The sequence below is a fragment of the Labrus mixtus genome, chromosome 15 (genome assembly GCF_963584025.1).
Source record: "Labrus mixtus chromosome 15, fLabMix1.1, whole genome shotgun sequence".
NCBI lineage: Eukaryota > Metazoa > Chordata > Actinopteri > Labriformes > Labridae > Labrus > Labrus mixtus.
Window position 1 is genome coordinate 2,772,701 of NC_083626.1, and position 21,539 is coordinate 2,794,239.

Sequence of the window (21,539 nt, forward strand, 5' to 3'; positions counted from 1 at the left end):
CCTCCACACTACTGTAGGTTGTAGCTATGGTGATGGTAGATGTAAGTATGATTCAAAGAGGCCCTGATGTCACAGACTTATGTAAAACTCCAGCCCTTGATATAACATATATAAACTTTATCATGTTTGTATCATGTAAACAGTGGTCAAATGCCTAAAGCAGTTCTGAGGCTCACATCCACCCCCACTTCTCACTATCTCCTTCTATCATCATCCTTTCATTTTTTTCTTCATGCTTCTTCATCCTCTGTTTTTCTCTCTCTGTATTTCCCTTTAAGGGTCTAAATGCTTTTTGAAGGCTTAAGCGCTAGTGCTTTAAATGTGAGTGTTTTAAGGCAAATAAGCTGTCAGTGTGTTTTTCATAGTGCTAAAGCCAAGCCTGGCTATAAACAGATCTGTCATCTTCAGGTTTCGAGGAGTGGTTTGTTTTCTATTTCCCAGGCTTCATTGCTGCACGCAGCTGGTGTAAACATATGGAGCCAGAACAGTGACACTGAATGTCTTGACAGTTTGTTTGTTTTCGATGACAGTTTTTTTTATTATTAGGATCTTTTTGGATAGCAGTGGTCTTCAGTTTCAACTTTTTGTCACTGTTTTAACATGTGGAGGATGGTTTTAGGGGAAGGGGCAAGGAGAACATGATTTAAGGGTATGCATTGATGTCACTGTTCCACTGGATCATGCTCCCTCAGTTGAAATTTCTCACATTCTGAAATGTGGCTGTCTTCAGTAAGAAATAACCTAAACAGGATTATACAAACAAATATCTGCCTTAAAAAATGGCATTTGGACTGAACAGAGATTCCTACAATTTACTTAAGACATAGTGGACATTGATATTTGGCCAGAAATATGGTTCACTGACCTTTATATGCACCTGATTTCAAAGCCTGGGGAAGTACATAAAGCAGAGCTTGAAGAGAAACAGAATAATGTATGGTGGTAGGGATCCAGTTTTTTACCCAAATATTTAGTGAATAACAAAGTCCTACAAGTATATCAATACATATGTGTTTTTCAACTCAGGGTTGTTTTCAATGCCAAATATTATATTAATTTCTGAAATTCAGTGGCCCTGTTCAATCTCTTCATTTAGGAAGTAGTGCTAAAAAAAAGAAGTTTTCTTCCAGCCTATAGCAATGAGCACAGAGGGATACACTTTTGTTCTGGCTGCAAATAGAATCACTGCTGGAGAGTCACTCTTGAATTAGCTTGGCAGGGCAGAGTGGAAAGGCTTGGTGGGATGTCGACAGGCCCATATGCTCGATAGAATTTTGTGGATGGAAGGACTTTTCAAATGTATCAGCGTCCCCACATTGATTCAATTCTGTGTTTCCCTTGTTGTAGCCAGATTATCCAAAGCAAAGCCCAAAAGCAATTTGCCCCCTCTATAACTCTTTAATTAAACTTTTGAGATTTGTAGAGAACCCTGTAAGAGTGGTTTTAAAATGAGTGTTACTACCAAAAAAAGCTATAGTACATAACACTTATACTAAAATACTACCAAAACAGCTCAGTCAAACGTGATCTACCTTATCATAAATCCATCACTGAACCTTATGCTAACATTTTCCTGATGTGAGAAAAATATTTATTTTTCAAAGGTTGCTATTCAAAGGGACTCATGTAAGGATTCGATTTACTACACCAATACAAAGTGTTTATGCAAAGGATTATAAAACGGATTAAGAGGTTTTGGGATTTTGTACTTCGAGAACTGGGCAAAAATACAGTAAATCACTGTGAAAGGAACTTAAAGTATCATGTCCACCGATATGTTATTTCTTGTTTTGTTTCTTACAACACAGTTAACAATTTAAGTTCCTGATACTAGAGTTAGCGCAGAACCACCAGGAAAAATACAGTTTAATCTCTTTTCTGTAATCTGTAGTAAATCATCCCTCTAATCTCCCTTTTATCAACTCTATGGATGGGGTACTCAGACTCATTCTACAGGAATTTTTTTTTTAATCAACTGGCTATACTCTAATGAAACACACGTGATTTTTATCCAGCTGTGATGGAGAGGGACACATGGGAGAAGTTCTCAGTATTACCTAGACAAAATCTTTATGTTGGGCTGTCACATACATTACATGACGAGTATGTTAAAGGTCACATATTATGCAAAATACACTTTACCATGTATTTCGCACACTAATGTGTGTCCCTAGCCTGTCTACAAACCTGCCTAATTATTCTCTGTCTTTTGGCTGCTCCACTTTTCAGAAATGCACCGTAAACAATTGGGCATGGTGCAAGAAAAAACAAGCGACCCAAGCCCATCTAGAGGGTGTGGATCAAACAAGCTATAGACACAGACTGTTCTGAGCAGGGCTGAAATAGAAGGGTTTATAGACATGCTTAAATACAGGATCAGAGTGGGATTTTAGTAAGCAACTTTACAGACATGTTTTGGGGAGCTGTGAGACTTATTTAAACTTGTTGAACAGAAGTATGTTTCCTTTGAACCGAATGTGTCTCAGTCAATAGTTGTTGGGGTGGCAGTATCTCATTCTGTAGGGACTTGGTTTGGGAACCAGAGGGTCACTGGTTAAAGTCGTGCAGACCAAAATACGGAAGTTGGTCTGATAGCTGGAGAGGTGCCACTACCGGAGTACTGCAGAGGTGCCCTTGAGCTGGTGTCAAACCAGAATTTCCCCTTAGGGATTATTAAAGTATGTAAAAAAAAAAAGAAATCAATTAAAAAAATCAATCACAGGCTTTCATGCATAATTATACAGATCTATCCCAAAACAGGTAAAAATAGCAGCCAGTTTGACTTAGAAGAGTTCAATATGAATATTATAATAATACTACATGAATGTAATACATGTATAATGCTGTAGCTTAGCTTGCTACATGATAAAGTTAGATGAAGTCACACTCCACTCTCTTCACTAATGAGGATATCAGGATTCATTAGAGGTTCATATGACTGTTAATGAGCAACATTCCTCTTGGCAGAACAGGATTAAAATGATCTGAACCATAGGCCTTGATATTGTATAGAGAGGATTAGGTGGTGCGGGGAACAATGCTCTGTATATGCAAATGAAACATGTGGGTTGGATGACAAATAAAAGCGGAGGAAGACAGGAAGAGAGGGATGAGGCAAAGGAAAGAGGGTGGAGGATGTGGGCAGGTTGAGCACACTCCTTCAGAGAAGGAAGGAAGAATGTTGCTCACCCTCTCCCAAAGCCAAAAGGAGGGAAGGCAAGAAGCAGACACCTGTGTAAAGAATGAAAGCTATGAGTCATTCAAGAATCCTGATTTAACCATGTGGGCATGTGTGTGTGTGTCTAAATAGAATGACACAAGACTGTTTCAGCGCTGCTAATGAGGATTTGTAAATCAAGTCAGAAGCTCTGGATAGAATGAACTGACAATGCACCTATTTGCTTTTCTGGTCCTTGATTTTACATTTAAGCTGTATTTTCATTAAACTCTGCTATTTATGTTTTGCTTTGATTTGTCTTTTCCAGACCTGACCTGGAAGGAGGAGAGGACGTAGGTACAGCAGAGAAAGTATTCTGATTGTGTAACCTCAATTCCGATTTAACATTTTGGAGCACATAGGAGAGCTTACACACTAATTTTGAAATATGCATGCAGACTTAACAATATCAGATGCTATACATCATTGATCTACTCTATGTTACATATTCCTAAACTTTATTGTTGTCTGAAAGAAAGCTGCTGGGGTCTTTGGTTTCAATGTATGCGTTCCATCGTGACGTTGAACAACTCAGAACTGCAACCAGCATCTTTAGTCAGTGGGACCATGCATGAAGACGTTTCTACCAGTGAGAGGACACAGCTGACTCAAGCTGAGTCACCTGGATTAAGGGCGCAGAGGATAATGCCAGAGAGGCAGCCTCCGTCCATCGCCAAAGAGGACAAAACGCCTGAGAGCTAGTCCCATTTGTTGTCTGTGCTTCTCCTTCCCCTTCCAGAAAAAGTTTTTCACATGTTTTTCTTTAGGTTCCTCAAAGATAAATGCTTAACTTCAATCACACAAGACAGAGCCAACTGAAATGAGATAAGAACAATTGTTGGGTCGACTATGCCCAAGAAAAGTCAGTAATAAATAGCTTAATTTTGGGTGAAAACTGTGTTTCATCTGCAGTAGATTAGAACGAGTGAAAGTCACCCATATCTTTAACCTTTCAATATCAGGATGCCACCAGTTTTTAAATAAAACAGTAATAGAATAGAATATGCTCCTGTCATTTGCAGCACACACAGCAACGGCCGTAATAAATGTTATGTGGAGGAGAGGAAATAAGAAAGCCTTCTTCGGAGTTAAATAATCTCTTAATTTGAAATGTGTAATTTTGTCAGCCAGTAATTCACTTCATAATTTTCACTTCTCCAGAACAGGTTGAAAGGAATCCAAGCCATCCAAAGTTATTTTTAGAAGGAGAAAATGTCATTTAGAGAGAAGTCTCCTCACATGGCCTCTTACATAATGCAGATCATGACGACGTTCAAAGAGACACGGCAAATTTTCTACGTAAAGCCTATGTTAAGACAGAAAAGCCTGTTTTAGAGAGAGGTTTAACATAATCCCTTATATACAGTCTAAAAAAGGTTACCTTTAGCACTGCAGTCCAAAATGAAGTATTTTACATTCCACAAGTGACATGTCACAAAGCCAATATGATATGCTGTTTGAAGACTATTGCACTTTTTTTTTTTACAGGAAGACAGCGCAACTCAAAAATGATCTCTGCTTATGTAGAACAAAAGCGGGAGTACAAAACAAAGTCATTGTACATTTCTAAGGGTTTAACAGAGAACTCACTGCTGACACCAAACAGCCGGTAAAACCCTCTGCTCCTCCTCATCCTCCTCTATCATGCCGTTAAAAACCATAAATCCTCACAGAAGTATTTTATGGAGGACTTCACACTTGCAGGAGCTAGGTGTAAGATTTAAGTTGTAACTTGTGCCTATACCTTGGAAGCTGAAGCACGTGCAACTACAGTAGTGTTGTTGTCAGGAACACACTAATCAAGAACAAAACATACCTGAGACCAGAGTGCTCCGACACCAAGACAAGACCAAGGCAGGGGGAGACCGAGACACAAGAACATAAAGGTATATGAAAAATCATCATCTTGTGTACAGCGGGCGTGTTTCTGACTTAGACCGTAAAACCAGGAAGGTTGTGGGAGATAAAAATAATTCTCTTACAAACGGGCATTTTCCTTCTAATCACAGTAATGTCTTAGTAGTAGTCTTGATCAGTCTTTATTTAAATTCCAGAGTCCGCCCAGTCTGAGACTGAGACAAGGCCGAGTAAAAATGCTTTGAATTCCAAGACGAGACTGAGAACTTAGTGATTTAGAGTACTACAAAACTAGGTGAAACACCTTAATGTTAGTAGGACGTTAACTGCGCCGTAAAATAGAATGTTCAAGCTAGAATGTACGCACTGCTGCTGCAACCCGGTACAGATCCCTAGATTTTAGGGCTTATAGTTTTGTTTCCTTTTAGAGGAAATTGACAAAGATGCATCACCTTACCATTCCATAGCCAGCTACTGACCACTTCTCTTGGACTTAGACTTCATTCTCAGCAAAGGAAACAATCCACTCAGTAAGACATGTAAACACTTTAGATAAACTGAGCTGTATACACACATAAAGACTTACTCAACACATTTGTAAATTTGTATACATGTGTTCCAACAACCCGCCAAGGGACTTCAGATGGAAATTAGCCTAAGGCTACAATCTGGTATATTTACATGTTTATGTTCATTAATGTGTCCTTGTTCCTATTTTAAATAAGTACATGTTTGTTTAATGTCTCCAAAAATGAAACGCATTCATTAATCTACAAAAGTGTTTTTTCTTCTTCTTAAAAGTCTGTTTGATGCACTGCAGCAAGAAATAACCATAATAATACTTTAACTGGGAAAAGGCGGGCAGGTGGGATTTTAACATATCTATCGTTCCACTATTTGTTATCTGGTTTCCACCTAGAAACTGGATGAGATTTGTGTTGTTGGGGAGCCATGGGAATAGCAGGTTTAAGTGACTTTGTATTCTTATCTTTTATTTTACCACTCTTGAGTTTTGTATTCAGAATCAGATTACATTTTAACAATATGGAAACTTTAAAATGACTTATTTTGATTGTGGTGGGGAGTGTGGTGAAATTGGCAGGACAGATGTATAAAATTGACAAGATGTTATTAAAACCTCTTTAAAAAAAAAAAGGCCTATACAGACACAATGTCATACTAAATGATGAAGGGAAACAGAAAGACAATACAGTTCATCAGACTACTACAAATACTTATTTTAAGTGGCCAGACTATCTCAAGGTCCCAGCATTTAATTTTGCTGGTTCAATGATATGACGACTGATGTAACTGATCCATAAAATGAGATATTTTAAGTGTAGGGATCCTTTAACAACACTAGTGTTGTCAATGAGAGCACAGGGAACTGGGTCTGGTGTCTAAGGTTACATAAGCAGAATAAGGGCCAGCTTATAAGCAGTGTTGAGGGGTAGATGCATGGAGGGAGAGACGAGTTTGAGAATAACAAGGAGAGGCAGAATTGATGGAGAAGAGAAATAGGACAGAGATAGAGGACTGCAGAGACTGAGAGAACCAAAGAGAGAGGAGTATAGTTAAGCACAGAGGTGAGAGGCCAAAGAAAATAGAAGTATGTGTAAGAGAGTGGGAGTAGACAGCACAAAAGTGAAAGAGAGAGGCCGAGAGAAAAAGTGTAAAAAATCGAGGGAGTAGGGAGGGGGCGGTGGCTCCGGCCGTGTTTGTGCTTGTGAACACTACACCATCTCAGCAGCAGAAGAGTAATGCTTTACACTAATCCTGGTATTAAAACCTCTGCTGATTCACTAAAGGAGATTACTGACATGTTCCCACCCTCCCCTCCTGCTGAACACTGACCAGTGCGTGCCCCTAACTTTGTTTTTAACATTCGATGAAAATGTCCTCTTGTTGTAATTGTTTTTCAATCAATATCATCTCAGCTATCAATACATATGCTGCTGGAGTGCATGCTGGAGGAAAAGGCAGAAGAATATTTGCGCCCACGCTGCGATATTTACATACTGCACGCCTCTCATATTTGCCCTGAGGTCTCTTTTCCGTTCTACTGGCATTAAAAGCTGCATTTCAACTCCTGCCTATTCATCTAAATACAGAGCCGGTATTGTTGTAGAAACAATTACCAAGTCCTTCAGAGCCATTAGAAACCATTACCATTACGCTAAGAGTGCAGGTATTTTGAAGCAACTCTGTATACCGGGAAGAATTTTGATTGGTCAGAGATTGTTGCAATCAAACAATGTATCTCTGAAGAAACCCCATAGCTTGTTTCTGAAAAAAAAAAAGTTATCAAATAAGTGTGTTACTTTTGTTGCTCAGAGGGCTTCATTCATTAAAATTGGAAGGCTTTTGTGCCACTAAACCTGTGCAAATAAGACAAAATGAAAATGTCTCATTCCCAAATTACACACAAGGGTTAATGCACCACTAAATGTGCTGCAGGGTACACAGTGTCTCTGTATCCTGGTTCTGCTTGTTTTTTTAAATGTGCCTTTTTCAATTCAAATGAGCGCCTCAAGTACCCCTTTTCCAACAAATGGTAAATAGTAAATGGTTTGAGCCTGTGTAGCGCCTTTCTAGTCTTCTGACTACTCAAAGTGCTTTTACACCACATGTCACACCTACGCATTCACACACTGATGGCAGAGGCTGCTTTGTAAAGTGACCATCAGAATAAACTAATCCCATTCATTCACATTCATTCAAGGCTGACGAAGCAGCGGCAGCAACTTGAGGCTAAGTGTCTTGCCCAAGGTCACATCGGCTATGATGCTGCAGGAGCTGGGGATTGAACCCCCAACCTTCCAGTTGAGAGACCACCGACTCTAACGACTGAGCCACAGCCGCCTCAAAGTGAACCTGGGGCTGGTTCAGAGCTGGTTCAATTTGCGAATCGTCTAAGAACCATTTTGCCTTTCCACCGACGGGCCGCAGAAGAGCCACGTCATACATCACTGCATACTTCAATTTAACAACTCCTCCTGAACAAATGATGGCTCTAATAACTATGTGCAGTTGGGGTAAAAAAAAAAAAAGACTGTCTGCTGTGAGTTGTTGGTATCTGCCCCAAAATGTTTATAGAGGATGTTAGGTTCAAACTTTCTAAAAATGCTCTATTACTCATCCTCCTCACCTCCTCTCTCCTACTCCTATCCTCTGCTCTCCTTCAACTCCTGTATGCATCTCCTCCTTTTCTATTCCTCCTCTTCTGCCCACTGCCAGTATGGCTAAGTACATACGTCTTCTTTGGAGTGAAACAGTTTGAACTTTCATGGAACGTTGATAGAATCTTAACAAGCTTAAAGCCAAAAATAAGATTATAAACGTTCCAGTCATTCAATTATCATGTCATCCTGTGTTTGTCCTTCCTTACCTCGGCTGGAATTTGAGTAGGGCATTAAAGCTTGATTGAGCCTGGATGAAGCACGTCTTTGGATGGACCTCCATGTGTTTTTTCATTTCCGAGCACACCTCAAAGGTCAGCTTTAAAGCTATGCTGGATCTGTCATGTGAAAGATAGAAATTAATTAGCACAATGCTGACACACAAAGAGTATTTCCCAGAATGGAGATAATCGAGGATGATCTGAACTGCCATTGAAATAGAATGCACAAGCAATACTGCATGGGGGAAAAGTGATGGAATTACTGCTTTCCAGGTACAGATGGCAGATAAGTGCTTTCCCCTTTTAAGGACAGAAAGTGTTATTTCCCTTTGTGAGCCTATAGTGACATCACTGCCAGTGGAAAAAACTGTCATGTTACAGCCTTTGGTTTAGACAGAAAATGTAATGTTAATGTGTGCCTGTTCAATCCAAACAGTGAGAGGACAACATCTCTGGTTGAATTAACGTGTACTGTCTTTACAGTGTTTAACTTGTCTTTATTTGTGAAGCACTCTGATCATTTCATGCTGTTTAAAATGTGATACAATAAATTGCTATTGATGCTGGACATTCTACAACAACTTTTTTGGACTTCCAATCATAATGTTTAATAAATGAATTCTTCTAAGATACATTTTCCATACATTTAACTGCATTTGCATTTATGTTTAATATTTCTTCATAAATGTAACAACACTTCATCCTGTATTAAAATGCCACTCAATGTGAATCCTGTGAGGCTGCAGAAAGTGGGCTGGGCCAATAAGAATGATGGAGTTCTTTGAGACAGGCAAACTAAATATTTTGTGAATGGCAAGGATCATTGAGGATGTCTAGTTTTTGATTTTTGCAGACAAAGGTCTATAGAAAACTCTTTCTTTGTAGCTCTGCAATACAACAACAGAATAATAATTCACTAATTGCAAGGCTTCAAACTGACATGGATATTGACACTTACAGCTTAGTTTGTCATATTGATTTTTATAACAGTGAACGTATTTCATTCGAAGCTGATTACACTTCATAGGGGTCAACAAGGACAGGGAGGGCAGATATTATTTATCCTATAAGTCACCTACAAAATTTGTATGGAGTAATGCACCCCAAGTCTTTATTCCTGAGGTGACCCAGTTTCAGGAAGCACCGACAGATGGTTGTGTCTGGGGCTATAAGACTCAGTCATAGCTGAGGCTATAATACAGTAACAGCCTTGTGATATAAATGGCTCTTCAGCTCAGGAATGCTCTAACACAGGATTGATTGGATGTGATGCAGTGATAACATTTTGTTAAGTCTGCTTTCATCCTCTGATGCTGTTGTTACAATTGTGTTGTGCAGCTGGTAGCATGTGTCTTATTCTGCACTCTCTTTTGCTACATCATAAAAAAAAAAAAAAAAAAACAAGCCTAACTGCATGAAGCTCACCTGTTGTGTTATCGGAATACCGAGTGAAACTTTGAACGGGAGATATGTTGTCAGGGCACTTCATAAAATGTAGTGCTGATGAAGATTGTCAAAGGAGCAGAGCAGACACATACAAGGAGAGATTAATGGAGGGAGGAGATGATGTGAGCGAGCCCTGGATCTCAGTTGTTGTTATACAAGAATCGTGAAATCAGGACAGTGTCAATTATTTCCATGTAAGCTGCTCGAGGTGATCTCATTCAGCAGCCCATCTCTCTCTCTCTCGCTCTCTCACCTCTCGTTTAGTGTGCATACAGGCATGCAAGTGAATTATGATTACTAGGCCACTGTGTCGGTCATTACCATGTGTCACAGAAAAAAGTCATATTTGAATTATATTAAAATGTTCACATTGTTTGCCATTCTTACAAATGCATAAATCAAATTTAAAAATGATGCAGAGCTAAAAATGTGTAGAAACAGAAAAACTCTTAAAGTCCAAATGTGTGCAACTGTATTTAAATGAATGCATGTATCGTTTTGTGAAGGTATGCACGTGAAGTTTGCCTTAAGGTGAATGCTCTTGGGTCCATTTACAAAACAACATATCAACAAAACAGTATTAAAAAAAAACAGTTTAACATAACAAACTGCTATCATCACTGAGGTTTGTGACAGTTGTGTCTGGCCATGTGGCATAGGGCAGTGAAACAGCTTACATTGAATACAAATGTAAAGCTGATGAACTGAGTGCTTGCCCACAGCTACAGCAGTAACTCTGCCTTCTTCTGGAAAGTGCCAGGTGGCTGTACTGCCTACTCCACAAGTACCCCATGGACTCAAGGGATACCAAGAATTCAGGGTGAGTGTAATGCAATGAGATAATGTAGCACTGTCATTCTCTTTGAGTTATTGATAAGAAAACAACAGAATCAACTCTTAAACATATCCAAACATGTCCACAGGTTGGACTAAGACAGCTAGCTTGTAAGAATTAACTAAACAAAGAGAAATCACAGACAGAAGGTTCTATGAAGGAGGTGCCAGGTTTCAAAATTCATCCAGAACATTTTTTAAATAGAAAAAAACATCTGCCAACGGTCTGCATAATTTTCTAACCATTAGCTCAAGAGCAACAATCAATCATCAAATGGTAATTGGTAAATGGACTTGAGCTTTTATAAAATTATTTAAACATTTTAAAGAATTTTGAAAATTGTTTCAATTATTGGGAATACTATTTAAGTCACTGAATCTCCAGTTTGTTCTGTTCACCAAAGTTGAGGACTTGTGGAATATCTGCTCATCTACTCAAAGGAAAATGTCATATGACATACTGTATGATGAAAGCAGCATCTCCCTCCCCAAAAGCCTGCCAAGCTTTTAGTGTTCACATAACTGTCTGTTGCAAGCCTTACCTTTTTTATTTTTATTTTTATTTTAGAGTTGCTGTTAACACTCTCTTCATAAAGTCACATGTGCTGGTATGCCAGCGCACCAGATGGCAGTTGTCGCAAATCCCCCTCCCCCCACACATGCACTTCTTCCTCCCTATATAAGTAGTAGGAAGTGCATGTGTGAGGGACACAATGGCTAGCTCAACGGTGTCTCACACGCTTGCAAAGGTTAATGCCCTCTGTGCATTCCTAACCTTGTGTGTGCATCCTGTTTTATCACATCAGTTATCATCAAGGATTTACTTTAGTTATGTGCTACAGAATGGACCAAAGAGGATTGTAGGGGTTGTGGGCTTATTGCTTTCCCCTGACATTATTCTTTTATAGCATTCTTTTATCAACTCAAATAGATGTTTGTTTTACTATATCTGCAACTACTCAACTGAAATAGTAGAAACAAGGCAGGGAATAGAGATATACAAAACCAAAAAAACAGGGGTTGGGACAGATACCCTCCTGGCAGCCCTCTCTAACACTAGGCTTGTTCTTAAGCTGGTTGTGAAAGTATCAGATGAGGGCAGGGTCATGGATCAGTGGGACGGATATCCCACATCACTCCTCTGAGCCATATCCCTTCCAGTCAACAAGATAGGACAGGCAGTGGATGGCCCAGTCATATGAGTGGTGTGGATCAACTCTGCCACCACTGCACTGTTTCATATTTAGTCATGTAAATATTAGTATTTTCTTATTATGTTTATTGTTGATATTTAATGTTGTACCTGTACACAAGAGAGCACAGTTCACCAAAGTTAAATTCATTGTGTGTGTAAGCATACCTGGCCAATGAATCTGATTCTGGTTCTGATGTTAAAAAAGTTTTGTCTGGATTTGGAGCTATATAAATCAAATGAGTCAAGGACAGCCACCAAATTTGGTATCAGCATCAGATCTCAGTTTTCAATGCATGGGGAGGGAGTGTTTATACAAATACTGTGGATTTGCTGTTTTTTTGTGTATTCTAATAAGCTTGGACTCATCACTACTACTTGTTTGGCGTACAGTAGTACATTCATGTACTGTAGTACTGTTGTTTGTGACAAGATGCAGTGGGCCACCATGTTGCTTTGACAAACAAAACATAAAGTAATGGAGGTTGATGAACGGTTCATTGACTTTGGCATGCACGTTGTGGGCCAGGCAACTTCACAAACTATCATTTTGACCTACAAGGGTGCACTGGCCACCCTCTTCAGCCTGGAAACCTCACTGTGTCTCAGAATCTCACCCAGTCATAGTAACACAATTAATTGCCATGTAGGGTCTAAGTTTGCTGACTAAAGTTTTGGTTACATTAGGTTATGCTATCTCTACATGCTTGTCCTCAACAAATCAGATGACGCTCACCCATTAAACTGTATTACTGAAACTAGATATCAAGTAGGATACATTAGCTTAAGAAACATCCTAAAAACTAACAGGACATCATAAAGTTAAAAATAAATCATGTCACAAAAAAGAGACCTGTAAAAAAAAGGGTATTTTAAGTTTGAATCACCCTTTAGCATTCAGGTATTCTTAACTGTAACATGCACATCACCTAAAATCTAATGCTGTTCTGACAAGCCTTCAGATTCTTGGATCTTTTTTAAATATTTCCTAAAAATGTTACAAACAGTATGATTTCTTATGGGATGCATATTAGTTGTTAAAAGAAATCTCAAGTCTCGTAATTTGATGAGATGCCTCTATGAACTGAGAAGTTGGATAACAACTCTGTGTAACTGCCTCACTGTAGAAACTTAATGTATTGGATCTTCAACAAGGCATACAACACTAGTTTTGCTTAAGGACATAGATTCTGCTAAGTTATCTCTGGGGTATTACTCCATTGGGTAACTGTGGGATTTGTGGTGACCTAGAACATGGGAACAAGTAAGGCAGTTCATTTTTTTTGCATTTGTCATATCTTCCTGGTTTTCCAGTCTTTAAGACTAGTTTTAATTTTGAAATGTATTAGTGTGCCCTGAGTTGAACTTTTCTTTCATGAACAAACAACATTTACAAAAAATGTATCCCACTTTTTTATTTTAATATTAGTCATACTGCGTGTTAACTTCATGTTTACAGTATGATAAAGCTGCTGGCCATGTTAGGCTTTAGGACCTACCTGCTTTGGATGGTTATAATGTCTTGATAGATGTGGTCAAACATGCAGATTTTAAGGTCAATGGTCGACCGTTCCGCCCATACAGGGATGCTGGCTGCCACACCCCTCACTTGGATGGGTATCTGTTCGTACAAACATGCCTTTATCACATAGGGTGTACATCATATTACAGTGTTTAAAACCAGAAAAGCTATATAATTCAGTAAACTTTTAAAACAAATTGTTCTATTTTTGTATGTTGTGTCTCACTGGTTTGCTGTTTAAGTCAGAGAATTTGATGTGAAAGTCAAGCTTGGCCTCTCCTGGAATGGTGGGAGTGAATAAGACCTCCAGTTTGATGCTTTCGAATGGTCCAACTTCCCCTCCTCTAACCTGAGGAAGGATTCATTAAAACACAAAAAGCAAAAGTCAATTTAAATGATGTAATTTTATAGTACTGGATGCCTTTATGGTGATCCCTCCAAGAAATAATTTAGAAGAATTGAATAAAACAGTTAAAACAGAAGTACCCAATATATGAAAAAGTGAGTACAGCAGTTCCAAATAACTTCACAGAGCATGTTGCAAAACAACAATGAAATGCTGTGTGGACAATGTCCTCAATTACAAAAAATACAAAAGAGGGGTAAGCCATTCATGAGCTTACTTGATTGATAATCTGCTATTGCAGACACCAGCATCTACAGTAACCACCCATCGTGCAATAGACACAGCCATAGTAAATGCAGGGATGAAGGCCATGCAGCATTACCTAAATGAACCCTGAACAACTAAAGCACTTGAACCACAAGGCACATGTAATATGCACAAGGCCTTCTGCAGACAGATGTGACCATCAGTCTCTGAAAAGAGCAGGTAACTCTTTGTCCAGTTTCACAGCCTTTTGAGTCCAATTTATCAGTTTCATACACACAACTTGTACCAGGGGTTTCTGTTTGTCGGTCAGTAACAATTCAGCACAGATATCTCATGACAGAAAAATATATAGTGGTAAAAAAAGTCAGTGTATTAACGGATTAATGATTGTGGTGATCACTGACATTCCCAGAAGTTTGAGCAGTTATAGTGCCAGCATGCTAATATATCAAGTAAATGCTAACATGCTAATGATAAGCAGGTAAAATGTATACCATGATGGGTGATGTTTCCTTTACAACATGCTGATCTCTGCTTTTTAATACAAGATTGATTGTAAAGTCATTAATTGTATTGGGATTTGGTCATATGCCAAAGATAATTATTTCTAACTTGATGATGAGGGTAAATACCAAATCAGGGGGTCACCACAGTTGCTGTGTTAGAGTAAGATATAACAAAGTACTGTAATTGTATCTAATACTTACGTTTCCTAGACTTATGTCACCAAATTCTGAGTTGCTCTGGTCCATCTGGGATACCGCATCGATGGACTCACAAGCCTCAGGAACAGCTTGTGGATCTGCAGCTGAAGCCTCAGACACTGCCAGACATACACACAGACACAGACACACACACACACACACACACACACACACACACACACACACACACACACACACACACACACACACACACGCGCGCGCACACAAAGCAAATTCGAATCTTAAGCCATATTTACTGTTGATTGAGTAAATGGTCAGCCTGCTATGATGAGCTGCTGAGCAACCTAAAGCTGATTTATACTTCTGTGTCATTCGTGTAGCCATACTTACGGAGAGGCCAGTGCACTTATCCTGTCGTTCACCTCCTCAAAAATGCAACTAAGTGTCGAAAACCAAGTGCCAACCTTCAGTATTGAAAAATGAAGCAAAATCCTGCAGTTCTTCCAGTGTCTGCTTAAGGCCGGCGGCAGAAGCACCCAAAGTCACATACACACCCCAATCAAAAAACTGCAGAAATGAACATGTTTACAGCTCGGTACAAAAAACATAATCGGTTTGATTAGCTCATGTCTCGATCTGCAGACAGTGTACTGGGGGTGAATCTTTTGATATGAAGGATAAGCCATATTCACAATCGACCTGACTGACAGGCGAGTGCGATGTAACAGTTCATCAAGAGGCTTAAAATGCGCCTCTGCTCCAGCTCTTATCCTGTCGTAAGGTTGACTAAAAGTTAGGGTGAGGCAACATTTCCATTATAACAACAGCCGATCGATTGGACTCCAGCATCAACACTATTTTCAAAATGATGCAGTTAGAAGAACAGTACTTAAGCTAGTATTATCAACTGCTGCTCAATATTTATCATCTCCAACATAATAAGCTTGATTTCTGTCACCATGGTTTCCTGCACTCAAAAAACAAAGAATGTGGCAAAACCGAAAACTGGTGATATGATGACAGGCATTGAATTGCACTGCCAATTAGCATTTGTAGGCGAAATATTGCAGAGCTCCGCAGATGCACCAATGCACAAGTATGTATTGCTCACAACAACAAATGCCACTATGGCATGGCTATGGCCTAGATTTCACACAGAAGTATAAACCAGGCTTCAAAGAAACATGGAAAAACTCACCAAGAGCTAAAGTTTTCAAAGCATACATTTGGCTTGGTGGTGGCGGTTAGGGAAAATTCATTACCATAATCACTGTCTCTCTTTTTTACTAGCACAATGAATGCGCACTTCATACTGTATTTGAATATGAGTAACAGATGAGCAGATACACCACCTTCTCAGAATCAGAAGACATTGACTTTCAAAAAAAAAAAAACACTTTTCTCTTTTGGGAACATAAACGACCAGATCACGTTTTACTCAAACCTACAACCATTAGTTCAAGAGACACAAACCACATATAACAATTATAGGCTCTACTCTCAGCAGCCCAGAAACTTGGTCAACACCGAAACACCTCTTCATACAATGGGGGGAAAATGACTGTCATTGCTAGAGACAGCAGAACAGCACCAAAAGACTGAACAGCTTATCAAAGCATCAGAGGAGGAAAAGTGCTGTGTGCAGAGATGAAGACTTTAGATCCTCCATTTAAGAACAGATGTCTCCTTGTCCCTAGCTGTGAGAGCAAGGTGAACCCTGTGCTGTCTGTTTGTTCTATTATCTTTGTTCTCACAAGGACAAAAAGTCCTCAGAGGCACAAGAGGATGAGGCAAATTGTCAACAGTGATGAGATCTCATCAGTCCTTACCCACTGTATTTCAAAGGCGTTGCATTACAAGCAGAGCTGTCTCCTACAAACTCTGGTCACATCCAATAAGCCTGCACTGGCTAATGTGTGTAGAAGGCAGCATATTGTAATTCAGTTCAGATTAAAGTTTTATTTAACAGGCTATATTAATATTAATATATATACAATAATATATATATACACATGTCATGTATTTCATGATTTCTCTAAAATATTTTAAATCATTCAAGTAAAGCATATGCATATGGCTTCATTGAAGCTGCACAAAGCAAAGAGGAGGGATTGTAGGTTTTTACCATGACATATTATTGGATGCATATTGTCAGCACAGACTTTTTCCATTACTTCTAAAAATGATCTTTACAAGTCTAATAAGACAAGACCAAGTATGTTGCCTGCTGAAAACTGACATTTTGCCTGCCAGCTTCACTGTGTTTACTCTGCACTGATATATCATCACCTGTGTGTCCTTGCAGCAACTTGTCAGAGAGCCTATGACACTCTTGCTTGAGCTGAGGTTCTCCTGTTTCTATAGAGGCAGAGCTTGTCTGGTTGTCAGATGTTGGGTTTTTACTGCTTGTCTCCTGTCAGCCAACAAAGCAACACACAGATTAGTTTGACTTTAACGTGACCGTTCAGACTTGTGTCTGTCTGCACATATGGTAATGTATGCTTAAATTCTCCTGTTTTCATTTGCTGCTATAAAATTCAGTCCATCAGGCCATCATAGAAAACATCCACTCTTTTGGTCCAGATCGACAGTCTGACCTGGCATGTGTTGACTGAGGCCTGGGATAGCATCCGGACCGGCTGAGATTCTGGAATGACAAACGGTGAGGTTTCCAGGCTGAAGAGGGTGGCCAGTGCACCCTTGTTGGTCAAAATGATAGTCCGTGAAATTGCCTGGCCCACAACGTGCATGCCAAAGTCAATGAACCGTTCATCAACCTCCATCTACAAAGAGGAAACAGTGACAAACAGATATGACTGCACAGCAGAAATGAAGAGCTGCTAACATGATTTCATAGTTTAGCATACTTTGATTTAATAAGGTGGAAAATAAAATGGCCTGTTATATTGGGTCAGATAGCCCTTCAGTGCAGTTTTCTATGGGAGGATTGACGTACATTTGTTCCTGTATCATATATACTGCATTATTAGCGACCTATGGCTTTAAATAGTTAGCCAACACACCCATGTTTAACCCAACATTTACTGTATGGCACCCAACAATAAAGTGTATTGATTTGCATTCAGGAGGAGATAGCCAAGCATGAAAACTGCATTGGCAGCCTTTTGGAACTCATTTTTCTCAAGGCTGGCTCCAGCACACTACTCACATCACATCTTTTTGTGGTGCATCTGACAGACACAGAGAAGGGACCCACTGCTGATGAAAACTGGACCTCTCCTTCCAGGTCCTCATTGATCTGCAGGGATCAGACAATTTGACAACGTGTTTATGCCACTATAATAAAAACTAAAGTTGGATATGTCATCTCCTGAATTTTGTTTTCTACATAAAACAAGTGAAATGACAGAGGTGAAGCGAGGAGAAAAACAAAGTCGAGTTTGTGAAGTCATCCGTTTCGGAATATCTAAAAGGTTTTTCCTCTGTCAGAGAACTTTTTGAGCCTCGTTTTCCACAAGGCCCATGCATGCGTTTAAATGTTTTATTATCTAAGATCTTATTTTTCAACAAACTCCTGGGTGCTGCAGGGATTATTTCCAGGTCTCATAGCTCATACATACATGAGCAGATTTAATCAGAATCAGAATCGGGTTCCATTTCCTAAATACATTTACACATACAAGGAATTTGACTTGGTGTATTGGTGCTAAACAATTAACAGGGAAATAACGCAGAACCAGCAACAACTTAAATAATACAGTATAAGAAGCTATTACAATATATAAAATAGAATTTAAAAATGTAAAATATAAAAAATTAAAAACACAAAATGTACAAAAGGTGCAATGTAGGAGCTGTGCAGTGGACTATGAGAAAAAAAATCTTACAGTGTATGTAACCTACTCACAGAGTGCATGTAAATAAATAAATTTAAAGTCTAGTGGGCGTTAATGTAATGCATAAAGAACAGTTTCAGCATTCGCATTACTTTGATGTTTTTCTGACTGTGGGGCTGATGAGAGTCTGGGTTTAGCAGTTAATCATATTCTGTTGTGCAAGTCATTAAATGTTCATCTGATGTGGATGTCTCACACCACAGCTAAAAGTTAGCACCTTAACCATCTATCCATTATCTATACTGTTGTTCCCGTTCAGGGTCGCTGGGGGCTGGAGCTGATCCCTGCTGTCATTGGGTGAGCGGCGAGGTATACCCTGGACTGAACGGTCAATCACAGGGCTGACATATAGAGACAGACAACCAGCCACACTCATATTCACACCAACGGGCAATGTAGAGTCATCAATTAACCTAACAAGCATGTCTTTGGAATGTGGACAGAGTACTCGGATGCATGTCTCCCCACACATGCACAGGGAAAACATGCAAAGAGAGGACCTGTCTGATGGGGATTTAAACCAGGAACCTTTTCACTCTGAGGCAACAGCACTAACCACTGCACTGTGAAGCCCCACTAGCACCTTACCACCAAAATGTTCCACTATGTAAAGATATGAACATTACTGTATTACATGTGTATGGCTTAAGTAAAGCAAAGTAGCATGACTAAAATACAAATATATCACAATTTATGATCACATTTTTAGTTTCATTCAGCTGACTTAAAAGCAGATAAAAATATGTGATTTATTTTTGGCTAATCTAAGTCAAAGCTGTAACATAGAAAAGAGATATATTAGGTCATTAGGAAATGTGTGATGTCACTAACCATCGGTTGAAAAACAGCATGAACATCACAGGACATACCAGTAGGCAACAAATCAGGAGAGTCAAGGCTGAAACACAAATCACAATCAGTTAGAATAAGACTTAAGTACATATTGATACAGTTTTAAATACTTTGAATTTGTGTATACAGTGCAGAAAATGATTCTTCAATGGTGCGGATGCTTCAGTGGATGTTACATAGTTCAGCAAAGGTAATATAACTTACAGTTTAATATTTTATCAACCCTATATTGAAGCACTGAGTTTTTTTCAGCCTCTGCATATGGCCTCACATTAACAGTATGTGTGAGGCAAAAACATAAAACAAGACTCAAAGGAAACACTTGGTTTTTTTAAATCCAGTACAATATGTTCTGTGAGAAGCACCGTTATTCAAAGCTTCAGAGGAACTGCTGAAAAATCTCCTGTGAGTGGAGTAGATATGCAGAAAAAAAAGAGCAAAGGTCATAGGTCAACCTAATGCTCAGTTTGCACACCAGATAAAAAAGTGAAAGAAAATGTTTTTATTTTCCAATTTGGAATGGTTGGAACTGATTTCACATTCAAATCATGTAATAGTAACACCATAATGCTAATGTTTAAGCAACATGAGTAGCTCACACAGCATTTACATCAACTATAGTGCTGTCAGGAGGAAACATAAACCTTCCTGCACTTCCAGAGAAACAAAATTCAAAGGATAAACATGATTCAGATTGTGTTTATTCCACACTGTGTCAATTGATTTATAGAGCAGATATATTGATCTTAGCACAAATGACATATTCTATTTTGAACTGTGGTTTAAATTACCAGCATGTAATCAGAGTGGCAACGGGCAATGACATGCTCCAGTAGTGAGAAGTGCATAACAGAAATGATCAGTGTGTCTCCTAGCAACCCTATTCAATTGTCTATCAAACACTGGCATGGAAAAAAGTCCTATAGTGTTGTATCAAATGTTACCTACAGTCCAATGTATCATTTATGTATCTCCATTCTTTTAATGGGTGTAAATACAAGTATTCACCCTAAAATCCCCCCCCCCCCCCCCCCCCCCCCCCCCCAACCTAAGTGATGTCTTGTTGCTGCTTGTACTTGGACTTGTACGTAGTTTATTATTACAAATAGCTTCCCTCTCTGCATAGGTCTGTAACAACCCTTATCTCCCAACTCAGCTCAGGAGTACGGACATCACAGAGGGATGTCTTCCTCTCAGCCAAGCTTTCAGCAAGTGTGGAAAGTCTAGATTGTTATGGCTTTTGTTTCAGTAGAGAAGAAAATACTGCACAGCCCGTTTTGGCAACTACGCTTGGCAGAGGGTGGGTGGGGATGGGAAGCCATTTTTAGAAATTCAGGGTGTACAGCATTCAATGAGCCAATTAGGAAAAGCCTCAGTTTGTTCCTAGATCCCGTTTTCTCTCTCCTGTTGTGTTACTTTTTTTGAGCTAGGGGACGTACAGTAGAAATGCTGTGTAGTGGTTATGACTGATATTAGTAATGTGTATGATAAACACTGAACAAGCTAACAAGCAAGATTTGGGAAGCACAATATATCTGTTATTAACTGTAATTCAAAGACTATTAATACTGTAGTTGAGAACCAGGTTGGGACTGTAACGCCTGATATGGATGGGGAGTGTTGTTCAGGTGATGTTGGTAAGAATGCCAGTGAAGCATTTTTCCGTCTTGATTTGCCTCCTTTATTTCCAGTTGCTTGAAATACAGCTGAGTGGGTTTAGTATCTGTGCAGGCTGCATGTGTAGCTGTTTGTATGTGGTACGCACAGTTGTGTGTTGAGTGCTGGTGATTCAGGCAGGGCAGTTAACAATGAACAGTTAACTCTTAAAACAACTTGTCACTGCTCAACTGAATTACATGAGGTGAGTAGAACTTCTCACATTCGAAGGGGCGGGGCTATGACGTCATCACAGAGAGAGCCTTTTGTACAAATACAATACTACAATTCAAGTCACCAAAGTAGCATGAGCCCAGATCTCTGGACGGCCAGTTAGCAGCATAAACCAGAGCCTTTTTTTTAAATTATTATTTATGTTAGGGTTATAAGGAGTCATATAAAAATGAGTCCTGACTAGTAAAGAGGCC

General features: G+C 39.2%; 1 protein-coding gene across 1 annotated transcript in view; it reads right to left on the bottom strand.

Annotated features, from left to right (window-relative positions):
- Window positions 1–21,539, bottom strand: part of cfap74 (cilia and flagella associated protein 74) — a 52,478-nt gene that overhangs the window by 18,956 nt on the left and 11,983 nt on the right. Inside the window, exons 13-20 of the mRNA XM_061057211.1 lie at window positions 19,435–19,501; window positions 17,916–18,005; window positions 17,344–17,529; window positions 17,036–17,159; window positions 14,789–14,904; window positions 13,695–13,817; window positions 13,446–13,567; window positions 8,463–8,591 (exon numbers count right to left, since the gene is read on the bottom strand). Of these exons, the coding sequence (XP_060913194.1) occupies window positions 8,463–8,591; window positions 13,446–13,567; window positions 13,695–13,817; window positions 14,789–14,904; window positions 17,036–17,159; window positions 17,344–17,529; window positions 17,916–18,005; window positions 19,435–19,501 (957 nt within the window). The remainder of the gene's footprint in view (window positions 1–8,462; window positions 8,592–13,445; window positions 13,568–13,694; window positions 13,818–14,788; window positions 14,905–17,035; window positions 17,160–17,343; window positions 17,530–17,915; window positions 18,006–19,434; window positions 19,502–21,539) is intronic.